The sequence below is a fragment of the Eptesicus fuscus genome, chromosome 6 (genome assembly GCF_027574615.1).
Source record: "Eptesicus fuscus isolate TK198812 chromosome 6, DD_ASM_mEF_20220401, whole genome shotgun sequence".
Taxonomy (NCBI): Eukaryota; Metazoa; Chordata; class Mammalia; order Chiroptera; family Vespertilionidae; genus Eptesicus; species Eptesicus fuscus.
In genome coordinates this window covers 101,171,748-101,190,640 of record NC_072478.1, presented here as the reverse complement: position 1 = coordinate 101,190,640, position 18,893 = coordinate 101,171,748, and the positions used below count along the sequence as shown (strand labels likewise).

The 18,893-nt window shown below is 47.7% G+C and overlaps 1 protein-coding gene across 1 annotated transcript in view; it reads left to right on the top strand.

Annotated features, from left to right (window-relative positions):
• The first annotated feature begins 278 nt into the window (after positions 1-278).
• Positions 279-18,893, top strand: part of SLIT3 (slit guidance ligand 3) — a 526,414-nt gene continuing 507,799 nt past the window's right edge. Inside the window, exon 1 of the mRNA XM_008147633.3 lies at positions 279-891. Coding sequence (XP_008145855.2) covers positions 695-891 — 197 coding nt within the window. The 5' untranslated portion in view covers positions 279-694. The remainder of the gene's footprint in view (positions 892-18,893) is intronic.

Sequence of the window (18,893 nt, the reverse complement as noted above, 5' to 3'; positions counted from 1 at the left end):
CCAGATTAAAGAAAAAGCGCCACCAGCCCGGTTTGTCCTTGGTGAATGAGTCCCATTTCTGGGGCCCCGCCGGCCGAGACCCTTTCCTTTCCTTCCTTCTCCCTCCTCTGCTGCCCCCTCCCTCTGGGCTTCGGTTGCTCTAGCAAAGTTCTCAACTTAGTCAACATGACGCGCAGCGCAGCCAATGGGAGGCGGAGCTGGCGTTTTTTGTGGGGGGCGGGAGGGGTGGGCCCGCGTCTCTGGTGTCTGCCCTGCTCAGTGAATGGAGAGAGCAAGCGCCGGCCAGCTCACCCGGCTGCCCTGTGCCCAGGCCGCCACTGCCGGGTTCTCGAGCCCAGCTCCAAGGCGGACCTCCTCGGGCACTGCGCCCCACTGCGCTGCCGCCCCAGGTCCCCGACCCGGTCTGCACCCCGGGCAGCGGGCCAGCGGGGCCAGGGGGCGCTCGGCACCTGGGCACTCCAAGCGATGCGCAGCGGGGCAGCATCGGCCCCGCCGATGGAGCTGCTGCCTTCTCTCTCGCCCGGCGCGCCCCGCTCCTCCTGCGCCCCGTGCGCCTGAGCGCCGAGCTCGCTCCTCCTCCGCGCCAACTCTACCGCCTGCTCCCCAGGCCGTCCGTGCTCCCCCGCGTCTCCCGGGGCTCTACGCATCTTGCCCCACGGAGGCAGCTTCCTCCGGGCGCGGGCCCCTGCACACCATGGCCCCCGGGCGGACAGGGGCCGGCGCCACCGTGCGCGCCCGCCTGGCGCTGGCCTTGGCGCTGGCGAGTGTCCTGAGCGGGGGCCCCACCGCCGCCTGCCCTACCAAGTGTACCTGCTCTGCCGCCAGCGTGGACTGCCACGGGCTGGGCCTCCGGGCGGTTCCTCGCGGCATCCCCCGCAACGCCGAGCGCCTGTGAGTACCCCTGCCCCGCCCCACTCGGGCCACCCACCTGGGTTCCACGGAGAGGCCCCCAGGCGCCAGATTCTGCCTTTTCCTTTGGCCAAGCTGAAGGCAGTCTCTGCTCTCACCCTCCTCTGGCTGGGATCCTTCACTCTCTGACAGGGGTCTGTGGCTTTGGGCAGGTCTGGGGAGAGCGGTCTGCGATAGGCAAAGAGCAGTGCCTCTCCGGGGCTGAGGGCTGCAGACACGGCCCGGCTGACAGCTTCCAAGGAGAATGCTGGCAGGAGACAGAGAAGAGAACATTTCAGCCCAGGAGGTCTTGGAGTGAGGATAAGGGATCCGAGCTTCTTAAAGAGGGGCCGAGGAGAAAGGGTGATGGGGCGTCAGGCGCAGAGAGAGGAAGAGAGGGCCCGAGACTGTGACCCGCTTGGAGAGCAGAATGGGCCAGCCGCTCTCTGGCTGCCCTGGCGAGGAAAGTTGAGAGTGTGTGTGTGAAGGTCTAACTTCTGAGGAACCAAACGAATTCAGAGAGGGTGCTCGCAAAACACGCCCTGCCTGGAGCGCAGCCTCGGAGATGCCAAGCTGCAGTCAGGGTGAATTTTTATGGCTCGCTTCTAAATGTCTACCCGAAAGGGCCAGAGAAGGAGAATGGAAATGCTGACAACCCTTTAAATGAGACCAAGCGCTGTAATCTTACAAACCGCACTCGGCCTCAGGTCCGGGGCTTGGCGGCGGGCGGAGAGGCACTTGGAGAGCGGGGTGGATTGACCCTCGTTTTAACCCCAATTGTGCAACCAAATATTTACATTTCATATGTCAACGTTTTGGAAACATTTATCATTTTGATCCTCAGACCAGATTCAAAACTTGGACTCAGGGTGGGCTCTTCCTAGCCTGCAGTTTGGGGAGTAGGGAAGGGGGGGGGGAGAAAGGGTGGAACCGGCCTGGGAACACAGCCCAGAAGTGGGTGAGAGTTTGCTCTGGTGTGGCAGACTTCCTCTGTGTCTTGCTCTCTGTCCATCCTCTTTCCCCACATGTCTTAGGGGTAGATGCATTCTGCCTCCTTGACTTTAGGCTGGAAGAGAAGGGTGCTGAGTCTGAGATGAATTGTCCTAGAGCATGTTATTCCTGGTCATCACCCCCTGCCACCTCATTTCTAATCTTCCTCTTTATATATCCTTGGGTGGAGACACAATAGAACTGCCTCCCTTTTTCCTGGAGCTTTCCTGAAAGCTCCAAATGAGTTAGTGAAAAAATAACTGTAGCTAATGTTTGATGAATGCTTTTCTTGCCTCAGTTTGTTTGCATGTACTATCTCATTGTCTCCCTACAACAGTCTTATTAGTTACTAGAGGCCCGGTGCATGAGATTCGTGCACTGGCCGGGGGCAGGTGGGGATCCCTCAGCCAGGTCTGGGAGCCCTCGAGGGATGTCTGACTGCCAGCTTAGACCTGCTCCCCACGGAGCGGGCCTAAGCTGGCAGTCGGACATCCTTAGCGCTGCTGCAGAGGTGGGAGAGGCTCAGGGCTTCTGGCTGCACCGTACCCCCCTGTGGGAGCACACTGACCATCAGGGGGCAGCTCCTGCCTTGAGCGTCTGCCCCCTATTGGTCAATGCGTGTCATAGTGTCGTTCCTCCGTTCGGTCAATTTGCATATTAACCTTTTATTATATAGAATACTGGTAATGCTCATTATTTCACTTTACAGTTAAGCCATCTTGTCATTTGCTCAAAGTCATGTAGCTAGTTAAGTGTTCAAATTCAAGCATATCTGGTTCCTAAGTCCACACCTCTATTACTTTGCTGGACCTCCTTGGAACAAGAGTCAGTTTCGGTCAAGATCTATAATCAAAGGGTCCTGGGAGGGTTCTGACTGGGCTTGGGGCTTCGAATAGGCAACTGCTGCTGTTGCTTCAGATATGCGTTACAACAGCTAGCTTACGTTGACTTGAGCTCTCCTGTGGGAGTCTTGAGACTACTTCTCCCCTATTTTCAAAATCGTGTTGCATTTTGGGAAACAGAGGAGAGTGGGCCGTCTCCTCCTGACACACAGGATGTCTTCACGAGCTTCATAGATGCAGGACTGCAGTGAGCACCCTACCCCAGAGGACTCAGGTGGCTTGGGGGCTCCCATCTGCTCTACAACTGAGAAGAGTTGGGCGGAGACTGGAGTCCTTGGCATTTCCATGGGCCCCTGCTGGAGCCATGGTCACTGGCAGGCATTGGCAGAGTAGGAGGTGCTTTGGAATACGTGAGTCTTGGCTGCCTTGATTCTGGACACTGGTGCCACTTTGGGGTGCAATGGGGTGATGTGGCAAGGCTGGCCTCATTCTAGGCTCTGCCTTCCTGGGGAGAAAGGGTAGCCTTTAGGAGCAAGCTAGGTCAGGATGAATGTAAGGGTTAGGAGCAGCCCGCCCATAGTCCTTCACCACCCTTCACTCTCGGTCAACTCAGATATAACATTTTAAGTCTGTACACTTTTGGGGAGATATTTGGCATGTCTACGCAAAGGATTTCTTTAGAGAAAAGTTTCTCCTTCCTTTCCTTCCTTCCTTCCTTCCTTCCTTCCTTCCTTCCTTCCTTCCTTCCTTCCTACAACAAACGTTACTAGAGTATCTACTGCATTCCAGTAACTGTGTATAAAAACATTGCATACACAGAAAAAAGCCTGCAATTCAACTTAAAGAATGTAAGCAAAGGAGGGGGAAAGGAAACGTCCTTTAGTGAGCCCTCTGAACTTCTCAGGGCTCAGTTTGTCATGGGGTATATGTTTTGTCAGCATTGCTGTCAGATGCTTGGGATCTTCCTAAAATTCATTTTCTGATCTCACATGTTTACACTGTGCTTTATAACAAAGAAGAAACATTTCTCTCTTCTTCATTCCTGCTGCTCTACCTCCCAAAGAGGCTTTTCTGAAGGGTGTGTGTGTGTGTGTGTGTGTGTATGTGTGTGTGTGTGTTATGTGTGTGTGTATGTATGTGTGTAAGCGCGCATGCGAGCACGCTTTGTTCTCTGGGCATTTTTTAAAATTCTGAGGCCGTGTCTGCTTGTGGTGCACCATTAAAGAAAACCTGTGTGAGGATAATGTGGTCACCATTTGGACTTAGCTTCAGGCCTGGAATGGGGCCTGTTGAATTGTTTGTAATGAAGCTGCTATCAGAGTTGGGTGTCTATGTTCCAGCTTCTTCTCCCTAATGTCAGTACATCTCACAGAAAGAGAAACTCTTTGTCGTTTAAAAACTACTGACAATTTTTCCCCCTCAACGAGGAGGTGACACCCACAAGAAAGTTAAATAAACGCAGAGGAGAATTCAGTGTAATTTATTATCCGTGTAGCAAAGATAGAGGACAGGAGGAGAGGAAGTGAATGGTTGTGCCTGAAACAAAACATTTACCATGGAGCACAGAGTAAACAGATGTTGCATTTACCCTTCTGAGCACAAAAGGAGCCCACAGATGTAATTCTTCTCCAACCACAATCTCGGCCTGGAAAAGAGGAGACAGATGAAAATGAACTCTCACGTGGGGCCCCCTCTCCCCGTCCTGCCTAAAGGCAGGCAGAGGCCCTCTTCGCACCCACAGCGAGGTGGTGGCCTGAACAGTTGAGCGGGGCAAGAGTGGACATCTTTGGTTTTTCACTTGGCTCCGGAACATGCTGGAGACTGCTGTATTTAAATAAACATTTCCTGTTTGCGAAGGAAAACGGGCGAGAGGCTGAAACGTGAGAATGTGGTAACTTAATTTTCTCCATCACTCCAGATGACGGCAAGCTTCGCCAGTGGTTGGGTCCAATAAAAACCCACACTGTGTCATAGGCTTTCCCTCACTTGACCACAGAGGTCCCAAGGTCAAGTGGGAGACTTTCCAAGATGCTCAACAGCCAAGCCCTGTGTCCTGGCATTCCCAGCCCTCAGAGGGCCAGGGGCAAGCTGGTGAATCACGGGGCTTCTCTGAGCCAAACACGGCCAGGTGGCCTTTCAGGGAAACAGTGCTTTGCAACTCTGAACAGATTGCTTTACCTCTCTGAGCCTCATTTTCCTGAGAGAATTCTAGAATAGCACTCATGGTTTTCCATTTCTGGTTCTGTAATGTCTCTTCTAGTGTCTAGAACAGTCCCTGGCACATAGTAGGTTTTCAACAAATATGTGTCGACTAAGTGAATGATTTCTCAAAAAAAGTCTCATTTTTAGTTGTTACAATGAAAAATGGGCAATTATAGATTTGTATTTTTATGCATGGCTAAAGGCCACTTACTAGTTGTTGTAACTCATGAGTTATTAAGGGTTTCTAAAATTTGACTCTTGTGAACTAAAATTATTCCCTTACTAGAGTTATCAAAGATTCCTAATGAGTGAGTCACCCCAGAGTCTGGTTGCCAGGCATTGCTTAGCAACCTTACAAAACTCCTACTGTGCACATTCCCGTGGAAAGAGCTAGAAATCCTGAACACTTAAATCGTATCACCTTCTAATCAGGAACTCGTCAGCATCATCCTGCACTCTCTGTAGTTTTTGATGGCTGCTCTTCTACTAATTGATGTATTTGTTAGGGTCATTATTAAGTGTTGCTTTTGCTGATCATCTGGGTCTTATATTATTTCTGCACTTTTGCCATTTTGATTATTATATTGTTTCTCCCCAGTTCTGTTTGTTGTCACCGAGTTTTTTCTCCCCTGGAAAGTGTGAATGATGGGTCTGAGAGTTGTGGGATCTTTTTGGTCAACTAAAAGGGCCGAGGTAGCCCTAGTCGGTTTGGCTCAGTGGATGGAGTGTCAGCCTAGAGACAGAAGGATCCCTGGTTCGATTCCGGTTAAGGGCAGGTTCCCTGGTTGCAGGCTCCTCCCAGCCCCAGCCCTGGTCGGGTGGGTGCAGGAGGCAACCAATTGATTTGTTTCTCTCACATCGATATTTCTCTCTGTCCTTCCCTCTCAATTCTCTGTAAAAACCAAAAAAAAAAATCCTCAGGGGAGGATAAAAAAATAAAAAATTAAAATAAAAAGGCCAAGGCAAGAAGATTTCCGAGCCCAGTGACTAGAGTTTCGGGAGTGGGCTCTTGGGAGATTGTCAGAATCCTGGTTTGAATTCTGGCTCTGGTATGTCTTTGCTGTTGTACCCTGGGTAGTGACTCCACTCGGCTGCAGGCTGTTTAATGCCCTTGTTCCACATGTGCACACCTGCGATACAAGGATGATAATTGCACTGGCCCCGTGGCATGTAGTGCACGTGGCCCAGGTGATGGAGTCATGCGCTCAGCACCGCGCGGAGTGCAGTGCCTCCTCAGCTCCGGTTCTTGTTTCTTTCTGTACAGTGTGCATGGCGAGCGCTCCTCTTGGGGAGGATTAACTGAAATAATGTACAGGAAGTGCTTCACACAGTGCCTGGCACATAGTTCCCCACAAGCTCTTAATGATGGTGGCCATGGCTGGGGCCCCACCCAGCTGGAAGGTTTGCGATGCCCACGCTGAATGTGTCCCGTGGAGGTGATTGCCTCGCCCGCACGTGGGCGGCGCCCAACACCCTCCAGCTGCTTTCCTCCCGCTCCTCTCTCGCTAAGCCCAGGTTGGCCTCCCTTCCACAAAGAGGGGATTAAGGCTGAAGTGGTTTCTATCTTTGCCATGGGCATGCTGCTTGGTGGTATATTTAAATAAGGAATGCAGCTTATTTATTTATTTTGGGGGATTGGATTTTCATAGGGAATTTTTGGCCCTGACTTTTTTGTTTTCCAATGTTCATTCCTCCTGTCTTTCCCTAAATACCCTCTTGTACTGACTTCCCGGGTCTGCCTCCATGGCTGCTTTTACTTGAAACAGCTGCATTTCCTAGCATGCTCCACCCTCATTATGCAAGGTGGTCTTAACCCTTTTTGGAACCGCTGGAAAGCAACAACAACAAAAACAAAAATAGGCATGGAAGCTTTTCTTTACCACCACTCATTCCTGAGGGGGGAGAGGCAGAGGGTGCCGTGCCTGGTGCGTGGTGTGGACTTCTCAAGGCTCTCCATTGTTTGGGACTCTCCAGCCTGAAATTTAAATCAGCCTCGCCCAGGTGGAAGGAGCTCCTCCTTAATAGGAAACCTCTGATTCTCTGTTCCGAAGACCTGGGTTGTGTTTTGTAACAACTGCTATTGCAGCTCTGCCACAGGAAGTACTTTCTTCCCCACTACTGGGGTCTTCGTAGCTCTGTTGCCAGCATCGTATCCATTCAGCTCTTTCCTGTATCATTTGTGGAGAGGTGAGTGACTAAAGGTCCTCAATATGGGGAAATAGGGAGGGGGGAAAGGATATTTGTGGGTAACTGTGTGGACGCCAGACCCAGACAGGGCTCCAGTTCTGGTTTACCGCTTACTAGCTGGGTGACCTCAGTTTCCTCATTTGTAAAATGGGAAAAATAATACCCCCTTCATAGGGTGCTGGGAGCATTGAATGAACTTACACTGACGGCTTCAATCACAGTACATAAGTGTTCCTATCATAATTCATTGACGGTAGTCTTCCCTCCGGGGAATGCTCAGGATAAAGCCTGTTTTGGAAAAAAGGAGATTGACAGGGTTGAAAGGGATTCTCCTGTCCAAGTTCCAACCACGTGGGTGTTGCTCTTCCACCAACATAGTTTTGGAGAAGATGGCCATTCTCCTTTGATTACATCCAGTGGTGAGGAACTCAGTTCTTCCTAAAGCAATTTATTCCATTTTTAAAAACAGTTCTAAGAATATTTTTTTCTTTGTCTTGGGGTTGAACTTATCTGCCACTGCTTGTTGTTACACAGAGCAAGTATAATTCTTCTTCCAAATCATAGGATTTCAAAAATCATATTGCTGTTGTGTTTCTCACCGCCCACCTATCCAAGTCTTCTCCTTTCTCCCATACATTTTTAGAATTACCTCAACTGTTCTATTAGACTTGAGATAGGTTCTCTCCCCATTCCTAGTTACCTTCCTCTAAATAGGTTCCCATCTTCTTTGCCTATATTATAATGAGACTGTCCGCTCTCGCGCTATCTTGACTTTCATCAATGTGTTTTCAAGGGACGTGCTCACTTTGGACACCCATCCCCTGGCTTGGCTCATTTTAACCAGGCTGTTCACTGCACCCCCACTGGCTCCCAGCCCTCCCTGCTGTGGACCCTATCTTCCCCACCCCAGACTTGTGCAGTTGACTTTGTGGAGTCTAAGTGCAACACTTTGCATTTCTCTTAATTAAATTTTGGCAAATAGTTTCATTTCATCAGCTTTTCAGGAACACTTCCTATTTTGAGTTTCTCATCCAGCATATTAACCACTCCTCTTCCCATTTCCTCTGCAATGTCAGTGAGCTTGCTCTATGGATCTTTATCCAGGTTCTCATAATCAACAGAGTCCTCTCTGCTTTTTTCCAATCTCTCCATGGTCTGGGGTGTGGATTCCATAAGTATGTTGTCCTCTTCTTTCTGGCTGGGATGGACAAAAATCTCGAGGTCTTATTGGCCCATAGCATCTTCTTTCCCTGGGGTTCTGTTCCTGTTTTCTCTGGAATCAATTCCTATTAATGCTTAATTCCTCTGTTTGCTGAATTTTCTATAAACTCTTTGTTTCTCATGATACTTTTTCCATCATAACTTTAGCTTCATCCTTGACCTATTAGGCTGGTGCCAGAAGCCCTACCAGTATAAGGGGTGTGTGTGTGTGTGTGTGTGTGTGTGTACGTAGGTGTGTATGTGTGCTATTCTCTCTTGAAAAAAATATTTTAGCTTGAGAAATTGGGCCCTTCGGTCAACAGCAGAGCTCATCTGAGAAGCCTCAGTTTCTCTCAGTAATTTCCTTTACCATCTTGGGTGCCCATTGGCACTGGGCTTATTTGCTTGAGTAGTGCTGGGACTGAATGAGAGGGAGGATGAAGCATAAAAGACTGAGGCCTAGAGGCTCTCCCCAAATCCCTGTAAAGAACCACCGCCATCACCATAGCTACCACTTAGTGAGCCCCTCTGTGTGCCTGGCACTGTGCTCACACTTTACATGCATGGGCTCACTTAATCTGGCAGTCATGCAAGGCAGGAACTCATGCTGTCCTCATTGTACTAAGAGAGGTGAAGGAACTTCCCTAGGTAGGAGCAGGTGAATCAGCATTCATCCAGTCAGGCTGGGCTCAGGTCTGCTCCAACCACTGGTCATGTCATTCCTCTCAGGTCTTTTAAGTCAGCCCCTTCTCTGACATTTAAACTCCATTTCAAAGGACAACCAGAGGAGAAAAATGAGTCCCAGTTGAATCAGTAAGCACCTGTCTGACACAAGGCATCTAGAGAGGAATGCCAATGCGAAGTTCTGGACATCTGGTGAAAGAGCCATCATGGGGAAGTAGTGGTATTTGACTTGGAGCTTGACTAGGGTTTGCATAGGTAGAAATGAGAACATGATACAGATGCACAAATGTTCATGGTTACATGGAACCGATTGGGCATGAGCCCAATTTTAAATGATGGGAGCCGCACTTTAGGAAGTTTTATCTAACAAAGGCATTTGGAACAGAATCCAGAATAGTAGTTCAACATCACTGTGGTTATGTGGCTAATTACTATTACTATTTTTTTTTTAATTTTTGAATTTGAGGGGATAGATCCTCCAAGAACAGTTCTGATGAACTTGCTTGACCAGTATTTTCCTCCACAAGTGCCTGCTTACTTTGGGCAGGAGTTGTCTTCCTTCCAGTGAGATGGAGCACTCACTCTCTCTCTCAGCTGTGACCTGCAGGCTCCCCCAGGCTGAGATCAGGTCCTACTGAAACAGAACGGAAGTGAGGTGCATCCTGGTGGGAGTTCATGTGGCTTCACTCTTCATGGCTTATCACTGCTTGTGTGGGCTCAGACTCCTCTTCTCGTGTCCGAAATGCCAGTCTGGGTTCCTGACCCCTGGTTCATTCTGCAGTTTGGCAGCAGTGTGGGTTGTGGTTCCTGAAAGTCTGCCAGCACATTTAACCACCCACCTTGACTCCCTCTTGAGTTTTTCAGCCTCCCTAGATCCTGTCTGCCCCGTAGTTCCTCCTTGCTCCCCTGTCCTCTACAATTAGTGTATGCCCTAACTCAGGCTGGTCTGCCTGGTGTAGAGTCCATGAATTGCTTCTCATCTGAGGTTTGTGGGCTTGACCATGGACTTCTGCATTTTGCACATCTCTCCTTGAGCCTAGGTGACCCCTGACCCCTGCCTTGACCCTTTCAGCTTGGCTTCTTGCTCTCTCCTGCCCTTCATGGAGCTCCATAGCCTCAGTAACTGAATTTGGACTTTCACCACCTAAGCCTCAGGTCCTGAGATTGGATTGCAGGAAGGTTTTTGTGGCAGAGCCCTTCACTGGAAATTGGATACTCCCAGCCTATTGGCTGAGTCCTGAAAACAACTTCAGACTTCATCTTCACGGGCATCTGAAGCCTCGTGTGATGCCCAGGGTGGTGTGTAGAGGTACTCCAGGGCTGGACTCTGTGCATGATGAGGTACAGCATGCTCCTGAGCTCCCTGCAGCCCGTGCAGAGAAATGAAAAGGTTGTTCTGTGGTTGAAAGCTCAGTGATGATGATTTTGTTGGAGAGCTGTCCTGCTCCGAAATGTGTTGCAGAAGTTTCTGGACGGTCTAGCACTTTCCTGAGATCCTTTCCCCCTCCCCATCCCCCCGCCATCTCTGCTCAACTCTAGAATGTAGGTTGAAAACTATTTTAGATGTGGGGGTTGCTAAGTAGTATTAATGGGGACCAGTGGGGAATACACTTTGATGTAGCCTTAAATGAGTAAGAAGACCTAGGCAGAATCCTGATTTTCACCATTTCTTTAAAAACTGTGGGACATTGCAGGAGTATCTTTCTGAGTCCCAGTTGTCTCATTTGTAGCCTTTAGAATAGTAGGAATGACACTTCTCTTATGGAACTAATGCAGTATTTAAATGAGATCAGATATCTACGAATACCTCCTAAATTTAGTGCTATGCAAATACCTTAATGAGTCCACCTATAATATCTGATTTTAACCACTAAATCCTATATCTGAAAGATGATCAGGGTTCATTTTAGAATCTTGCATTTACAGATAAGAAACTCGATGCTCAAAAGCCTTGCTCAGAGTCACCAGGTCTTCGAACTCTTACCAAGTTGAATCTTTCCCAACTGCAAACATAGCCTCACACCAGCCATGTCGTCAAGCCAACTAGGTGGAGTTTAATGGACTTTTTGCCTAAATGAGTTAATAATTATTTATTAATTAATAAGCATCAATTGCTGAGAAGGCAGAACCAAATAAGGGGTTCCATGAAGGATGGAGTCATTTAAAGGAGCTATTTGGTCCTACTATGTCCCAGGAACAATGATGAATAACAAGAGAAATGTCCTCATAATTAGAACAGCTCAGAATAACAGGAAATCGGTCTGGGCTGTACCTTCCCACCAAAATGACTGACAAGCTGAAGGCCACCGTGCTAGGTTCAGAGCGGAGATTTATGGGATGGCGGGGGAAATGCTAGAACAATGACGGATGTAACACCAAGCCCTCAGGAACCACAGATGAAAGCAAGCCCCACTCAGCCCATTCAGTGGGTACAAATATGTAGAAAAATTCACACCTCATTTAAAAAAATAGTACAAATAGAATTTAAAAAACTCCTGGGGAAAATATTACTCTGAGAACAATTGTCTCTGAGAAAGCATTCAAGTATGTCTCCGAAGCAAGCTGGCAAACAGCACAGTTCTGTGTTTTATTAGGATCCTAACTCTGTAGAGCAGCGACCTTATGTGAGAAGCATTTCGTAAACACGGACACACAGCACTGCAGCTTTCGAGGCCATCACAAGATCCAAGGCCTCCTGTGGGAGGCTGCCTTCCCCTCTTGGGTTGTCCAAGCTACAACTAGACTGCTGGACACTATTCCCCGATGGTGTTAATTCCTGTCTTCTTCTCGCTTAGCTTTAAGCAGGCAGGGATATCCACAGGGGAAATGAAGGAAGGGGCTTTGGACTAAAATTGGCTATGTGGACAGGTTTGCCTAGGAGTGGGGAAGGCTGTGGGGGAGCTCAGCGTGGAGGGGAAGGGTCTGAGAATGGTCACTTGGCCCAGTTGCTTTTTGGAGATCTTACCTTGTGCCTGGAGACCTGTGATGGATGCATGCAGGGGCGTGTGATTCAGGCAGCATTCACCTGGTCTTTCGGAATGGGAGACGTGCGGCTTGCAGTAGCCCTAAGGAGCACACGCACTACATCTCCTGTTAGTCGTTGGCACATTTCTTTCCATCGCTGCCAGCTTGCAAGTCCTGAATTTCTGGCACGGAACTCAGTTCTGCCCCCACTCCCCCCCTCATCTTTTTCCCCCAGTAAAGATGTTTTCGGGCTTCTGAGGTCTCTCTGGAGATCATCTGGTCTACCCCTCCCCTCTGATCTCAGCACACCTGGACAGATGAATGTCTCAGACCCTAAGAGGAGGGGTCCTCACCTTTGTGGTGTGAGCTGCTCTCGTGAGAAGTGTCCCCTGCTTTCCCCTCAGCCTCTTTCACAGCATTTGGACCTAAATAAAGATCTCTCAGAGACATAGGAAACAAGAAGAGGGTCCAAATGTAGTATATATAAAAAAGACTAATGTGGAGCCAGAGAGTGATTTCTAATTGCAGATCATATCCCGAGAACTCTCAGCACCAAGGTAGCTCGTTTAGTGTCTAGAACGGGAAGATCTCTATTAGGGAAACTCTAAGGGAAGGAATACTGGGAACCAGGATTGGAGCAGGAATCGAAAATGGGGAGGCCACTTTCTTCACGGAAGTTTTTAGTGACCCTAGTGCTCCCCCCACCCCCAACTCCTTCATAAACCCTGATGATAATAACCAGTGTGCCGCTCACCGTGGTTAGGCATACATGTCAATACTTTCTGAAATGTTTCCCATAAGCTTCCTCCTGCTATGGGTCCTCCTTATATGTTCTAGAAATTTTGCAAAGACTTCAATCTCCTCCGGGTTCTCTCCGACTGGAGCTGCATGCTGATTCGAGCCCTCCTCAGTCAGGGAGCTCTCTTCTGCCTCTAAAACAGGAAACATCTCCTTCCGAGAAGACTGCACTCCAGTTTTCTTTGTCTGTGTTGCTAACGAACAAAGAGGCCCCATTGCAAAACAGCATTTCATGAGCAGAGTGGGGCCGATAGCACCTCCTGCCAAATGTGACTGCGTGTAGTTGTGTGTGGGGGAAACAGCTTTGCGGAGAGGAGGGCTGGAGGAGGCAGCTTGGGGAATTTTTAGCAACGGCAGCATGGTGTAGTGGAGAGAACACTTGCCTGGGAATGCGGAGACCTGGCTGTACCTCTGACATACTGAGTGACCTTGGACGAGTCCCTTGACCTCTCTGGGCCTCAGTTTCCTCATCTTTAAAGAGGATGAGGGGAGTAGACTGGAAGATCTCCAAGGATCCTTTCAAGCCCTATGCATCCTCACTTCTGGGGGCTGGGATTTGGGGTTTAGACCTGAGCCAACATTCAGCCAACCCAAGAGACTTGCTAGAGGCAATAGAGAGGCCAGGACAGCTGCTTCAGGGAGGGGCTGGTCCTTGATTAAGGCTTAAATAATTAGCTCAGCTCCACAGTAAGCCTTCTGAAATTAGGAAAGAAAAAGATGTTTAGTTTCAAAAATAGCAGTTGGTGTATCTTAAAACTGACTGGCTTTGGGCTTTGTAGACTTTCTGAACAGACAGAATTCCCCTTCCTCTGTAGCAGAGCAGTTTAGAGAATCAATACTGGAGTTAGTGTGACCTGGGCTTGAACGCATCACAAGCTAAGCAATCTTGGGCATGTTCTTTAACAATAGCCTGCTTCATTGGGCTGCTGGGAGGGTCCAATGAGGTAATAGATGTCAAGCTCAGAGGACAGTGCCTGGCATTAAATAACCACTCTAAAAACCATTATTCTGATTAGCTATCCCTGCTTAGCAAATCACCCCGAGACTTAGTGCTGTAAAGCATGATGATTTTATTATGCTCCGTGATTCTTTGGGTCAGGATTTTGGATATGGCTCAGTAGGGATGGCTTCCTTCTGCTCCCTGATGTCTGAGTCTTCAGCTGAAGATCGTGGGAATGACTGGGGGAGACTTGAATGGCTGGGTGTTCAAATCACCTGCACGCTGTTCACTCACGTATCTGGCACCCCAGGCTGGGTTGACCTGAAGGCTGAGCTCAACTGTGACTGTTGACTGCAGTGCCTCCCTGTGACCTCTCTCTGTGGCTTGAGCTTGCCTGCAGCATGGTGGCCTTAGAGGTGTCTGACTTCTTGAGGGGAGGCTCACAGCTCTGAGAACAGTTGTACCATCACGTTTTGAAACCTGCGCAGCCATATAACTATCATCTGTATTTCCTGGGATGTGTAACACATCTTTTAACTAGAGTAAACGCATCTTAATGGCAGGAGCTGTGCCTTTCTCTGTGGCTTAGTGCAATGCCTGTGAAAATAACACTAAGTCAACACATTTTCAAAAAGTGAGTTGAATTGGATAGGTGGATAGACCCTCAGCTTCAAAGCCAAAAGATTCAAAAAACTTTGTGTTTAAAATGTGCCCTTTGACAAATCACTTGGTCTTTCTAGACTCGGTTTTCTTATTTAAAAAAATAGAGACAATAAAACCCGTTTCAAGGATTGTCCTAAGAATTAGGGATCATACAGACAAAATGCCCAGTACACACTTGATGCTAATGAACATTGTGAGGCATCATGGCACTGTGGTCAGCACAAAGATGCTCAGCGTTGATCCATCTAGTTCGAATCCCATTGTTATTGTTCTGTGACTGCTAAGTCCTTTCATCTCTTTGAGTCTTAGGGTCTTCATCTGTAAAATGGGTATAGTAGTAAGTGCTTTTAGGATTATTGTGAGGATGGGAAGCCCATTATGTAAAGCGTCTTGCTCAGTCCCTCACACACAGTAGGGACTTTACCTATAAACTGAGTAGCCTCAGCTAACAATTGTAATTCTTTTATATTGATTCAGCCATGAATTTATGTATTGAGCAGTTATTTACTTAATGTTGATATCTCACAGTCGCCTAATTTCTCAATTCACTACATGCTAAGGTATGTTGATGCCTAGATCTAGGAAGACACTGTCCTGGGATAAAGAACCTCGCATGAAAATCCGCTCACAGGCCCAGGCCAGCAGCTTTGGACAGGACTCCATTTGAACACATGAGAAGTGGGTGTTAATTACCCCAGTTGGCTTTTGACCCCAGAGTAACCATTTTGCTCAGATATCCACATGGCCCTTCTCCTCTTTGAGTCTCTCCTCTTTTTTTTTTTTTTTTTCTGCTGTGTAACTATAGGCAAGCATGCTAACTCAGACCTTGTGTCTTGTTTTCCTTGTTGCCTTTTTTTAAAGCATTATTTTCCTGGCTCAAATTTGGCAAACTATCCTAGCCTTGTCTGTGTGGGGCCAAGCCAGGACACCGGGGTTAGTTTCTCTAGGTAGTTTGTGGGACCTGAGGCTGTTAGGAAACATTGACTCCTCCTTTTCTCCCCCCTAAGATCTCCCAAAAGCCTCTGAGGCTGCCATGTCTTCTTGCTTTTATAAGTCCATTCATCCCCTCCATTATCTTAGGCATGTGTTATGTTTTGGTTGCCCAGAATTCAGTCTCCTTCCTAGAAGAATATTATCTTCTGCATCCAAGGGCTACATTCAGGTGGATTTGATTAGGGACCTTACCCTCTCCAAGTCCAGGGATGGGCTCATGACTTAAGTGGGGTTGGTTGGATGCTTTCTTCCTGGACTTGGAAATCTTGACCAGAGAGGTTGGACTTGATGGCTTACCATTTCATCTAAGTACTTGTGAAATGACCAGACATGCCCACTTTCCATTTCCCCAGACCTGTTCTTAAGATTCCCATTGAATCCAGAGGTCCCTGTTAACTTTCCGGGGACTAAACATCTCTGAGAGAGCCACAGACAACAAACTTCTGGGGAGAACGTGGCATAATGAGAAAGATTATGCCTGGCATTTGGAGAAAGGCAGACCCGGATTTGAATCACAGTTTTTCTATTCACCAGCTGAGTGCCCTTAGGCAAGTTCATTTTTCTCTTAGGATGTCAGCTTCATTGTAGAATAGGGATAATGAGTTCCGAAACCCCGTTTCTCAAACTGGGCTGCACATTGGAATCTCCTGGGGAGATTTCATCTGCAGTCATTCTGATGTAATGATGTGGGGTGCTTCCTGGGTGTTGTGATTCTGTAAGGCTCCCAGGTATTTCTGCTGCGCAGCAGTGTTTGAGAAAGCTGACTTAAAGACATTCTTCAAATTATAGAGAACATTAAATAAGTATGTAAAATGTTGGCATGATGTAGAACTGATAAAGGCTACTCTGTTGTCATTTCCTTTCTTTTTTTTCTTTTTTTTTCTTTTCTTTTTTTTTTTTTCCATTTCCTCTCTTAAGGTGAACCAGAATCACTTGCTTTCGCTTCTAGCACAATTTTCTTTGTTTGGGGTAGTCATAGTGATGCAGGACAAATCGCGGTATAATATAACCTCACTTACTTATACCATCTGAGGTGAAGGCCAATCATAAATGTAGCCAGAATTATGGAATGCACAAAAATGTAGTTACTTTCACATCCATGAAGTAACTACTTTAATGGATAGACAACATTGATTTATAATTACCATGGCAACAACAAATTTGAATGATGTCTTTCTGAAGGACGTGGACCAGGACCCATGAGGATTCTCTCCCAGATCTGCCCTGCAGCTTGCTGAGTGACCTTGGCTCAAGCAGTTCATCTCTTGAGTCCTCAGTTTCCCCAGAGCCCATTTTCCAATTGGTGCAGGTTCAAAATAATTTTTTAAGGAAATGTGTTGATGTGACAGTGTTAAGATAATAATGCAAAGATTATATAGGAAGCAGAGTAAAAGTGGGGCCTTGAGCCTCTTAGAGGAGATAATTATAGATGCTGGTTCTCTCATCTGTCAACCCCCTTCTCCCCTTGCCCATCTCCTCTTACTCCTCTTCCCTACCCCTCTACATCTTACTATGCAGGAACCTATCCAACCTCTATTTTTATAAAGTTTTCTTCTATAAAGGGGATGCAAAGGGAAACTTCCCCCTAGCCCCATGGTTGGCAAACTGCGGCTCGCGAGCCACATGTGGCTCTTTGGCCCCTTGAGTGTGGCTCTTCCACAAAATACCACGGCCTGGGCGAGTCTATTTTGAAGAAGTGGCATTAGAAGAAGTTTAAGTTTAAAAAATTTGGCTCTCCAAAGAAATTTCAATCATTGTACTGTTGATATTTGGCTCTGCTGACTAATGAGTTTGCCGACCACTGCCGTAGCCCAGTGTTTTTCTACTTTACTTCTATTGACATTTGAGGCTGGATTTTTGTTGTTGTTGTAGGGGGCCACCTGTTCATTTTAAAATATTTAGCAGCATCCCAGACCTCTACACACTAGATTGCATCCCCACTCCTCTCAGTCTGACAAGCAAAAAATGTCTCAGACATTGCCAGATGTCTGTCAGGGGACAAAGATCACCTCTGGTTGAGAGCCACTGCTCTAGCCCAATGTCAATGAAGTGTGTTTAAATTAATAAAGAGCATTAATGTTGTGTATCCACTGTGGTTAATCTCGGTAGTGCCCTCAGAGATTTTCTTATATGCCTGAGAGCTCAACAGCTACTGTGAATCCTTACATCCATTGTTACAGTTGAGGGTTCTGAGTTACAGTGAAGTTAATGGTAATAATAATAACCAGGGCTATCCTTTATTGAGTGTTTATTATGTGTCATGTGCATGGCTAAGTGCTTTATGCATTACATTGTCTCAATTAATACTTACATTGACAGAGTTTGCAAACCAGTGGCTAGGAGGCCAGATCCAGCCCTCCAACATGTTTTATTTGGCCCATGTGGTATTGGCTCACATAATTAGTTTTGTGTGTTTTTTTTAAATGTCAATTTCTTGCCAACATTTTAAGATTGGGTGAATTCATATAAAAATCTATTTCTAGCATCCTTTTCAAAAATTGGAACATTTGGCAACAGGGGTCAGCTTGACTCCATGGCGGAAATGTACTGGCTTTTAGATGAGGTATGTCTCCATTTCGCCACAGTCCCCACCACTCCCTTAGTGACTCCAACACTGACATGTGTGTCAGCTGCCATTTGGTGTCATGCTATTTTTGCCCAGCCCGGCTCCCCTCATTGATATCACTTCCTGGCTCCTCTAGGCTGTTGTATCTGTGGCTCTTTCCTCACATCCACACTGTGTTGCATATATTACTGTTCTCATCTGAAAGATAGGAGAACTGAGGCTCAACCGAAAGGAAAGGCTTGGCCAAATTGCCACAGAAAATAAGCAGCAAAGCTGGGAGAAAACCTGGGCCTTCTGGCCCCGCCAGCATAGCCCTGCCTGCATCACAGAGGACCTGCTGGTGAAGACTCCCTACTTCCTGGGATGCTCGGCTCAGATCTTCTGCCTCTTAGGGTTTCCTCCAAGAACCAAACCTGAGTCCCTTTTGCCCACCAGGAAACCCACATTCACCAGGATGGGAAAAGTGTCCTCTGAGTGTAGCTCCCGAGCTGCATTTTCCTACGTCTGTGCCACTCGTTGGTCTGTGGCCAAGGGCTGCTCACACACTCCCACGTCGCCGAGGGGCCAGCTGGTGTGTGTGCTTCTGCCTGAGACAGGCCGCTTGCCTGCGGGGAAGATGTGATTGCTTTAGGAAATTAAGTGGGAGTGATTAATTGGGAAATGTACTGAGAACTCTGGAAAGAAATAGCAGAAAAGAAAAAAAAAAACTGGAATCCTAAATACAGAAATGCTTCTGGCCACATGGCTAAGGAACTGCGTTTGGCGGAACCGAAAGCTTTGGATCCTGTTTTTCTGCTGCTGAAGCTTTGATTCTGCCCCCTTGCGTGGTGATGTTGGAAGGAACCCTACAGTCAGCCTGCCCAACCTTTCCTCCCACCAGGAGGTAAAGGAAGGTGCCGAGAGACCACCAGGAGAAGCTGGCAGCTCTGAAGGAACAGCAGGCTTTGAGACTCGGAAAGACCCGAGTTGGAATTGC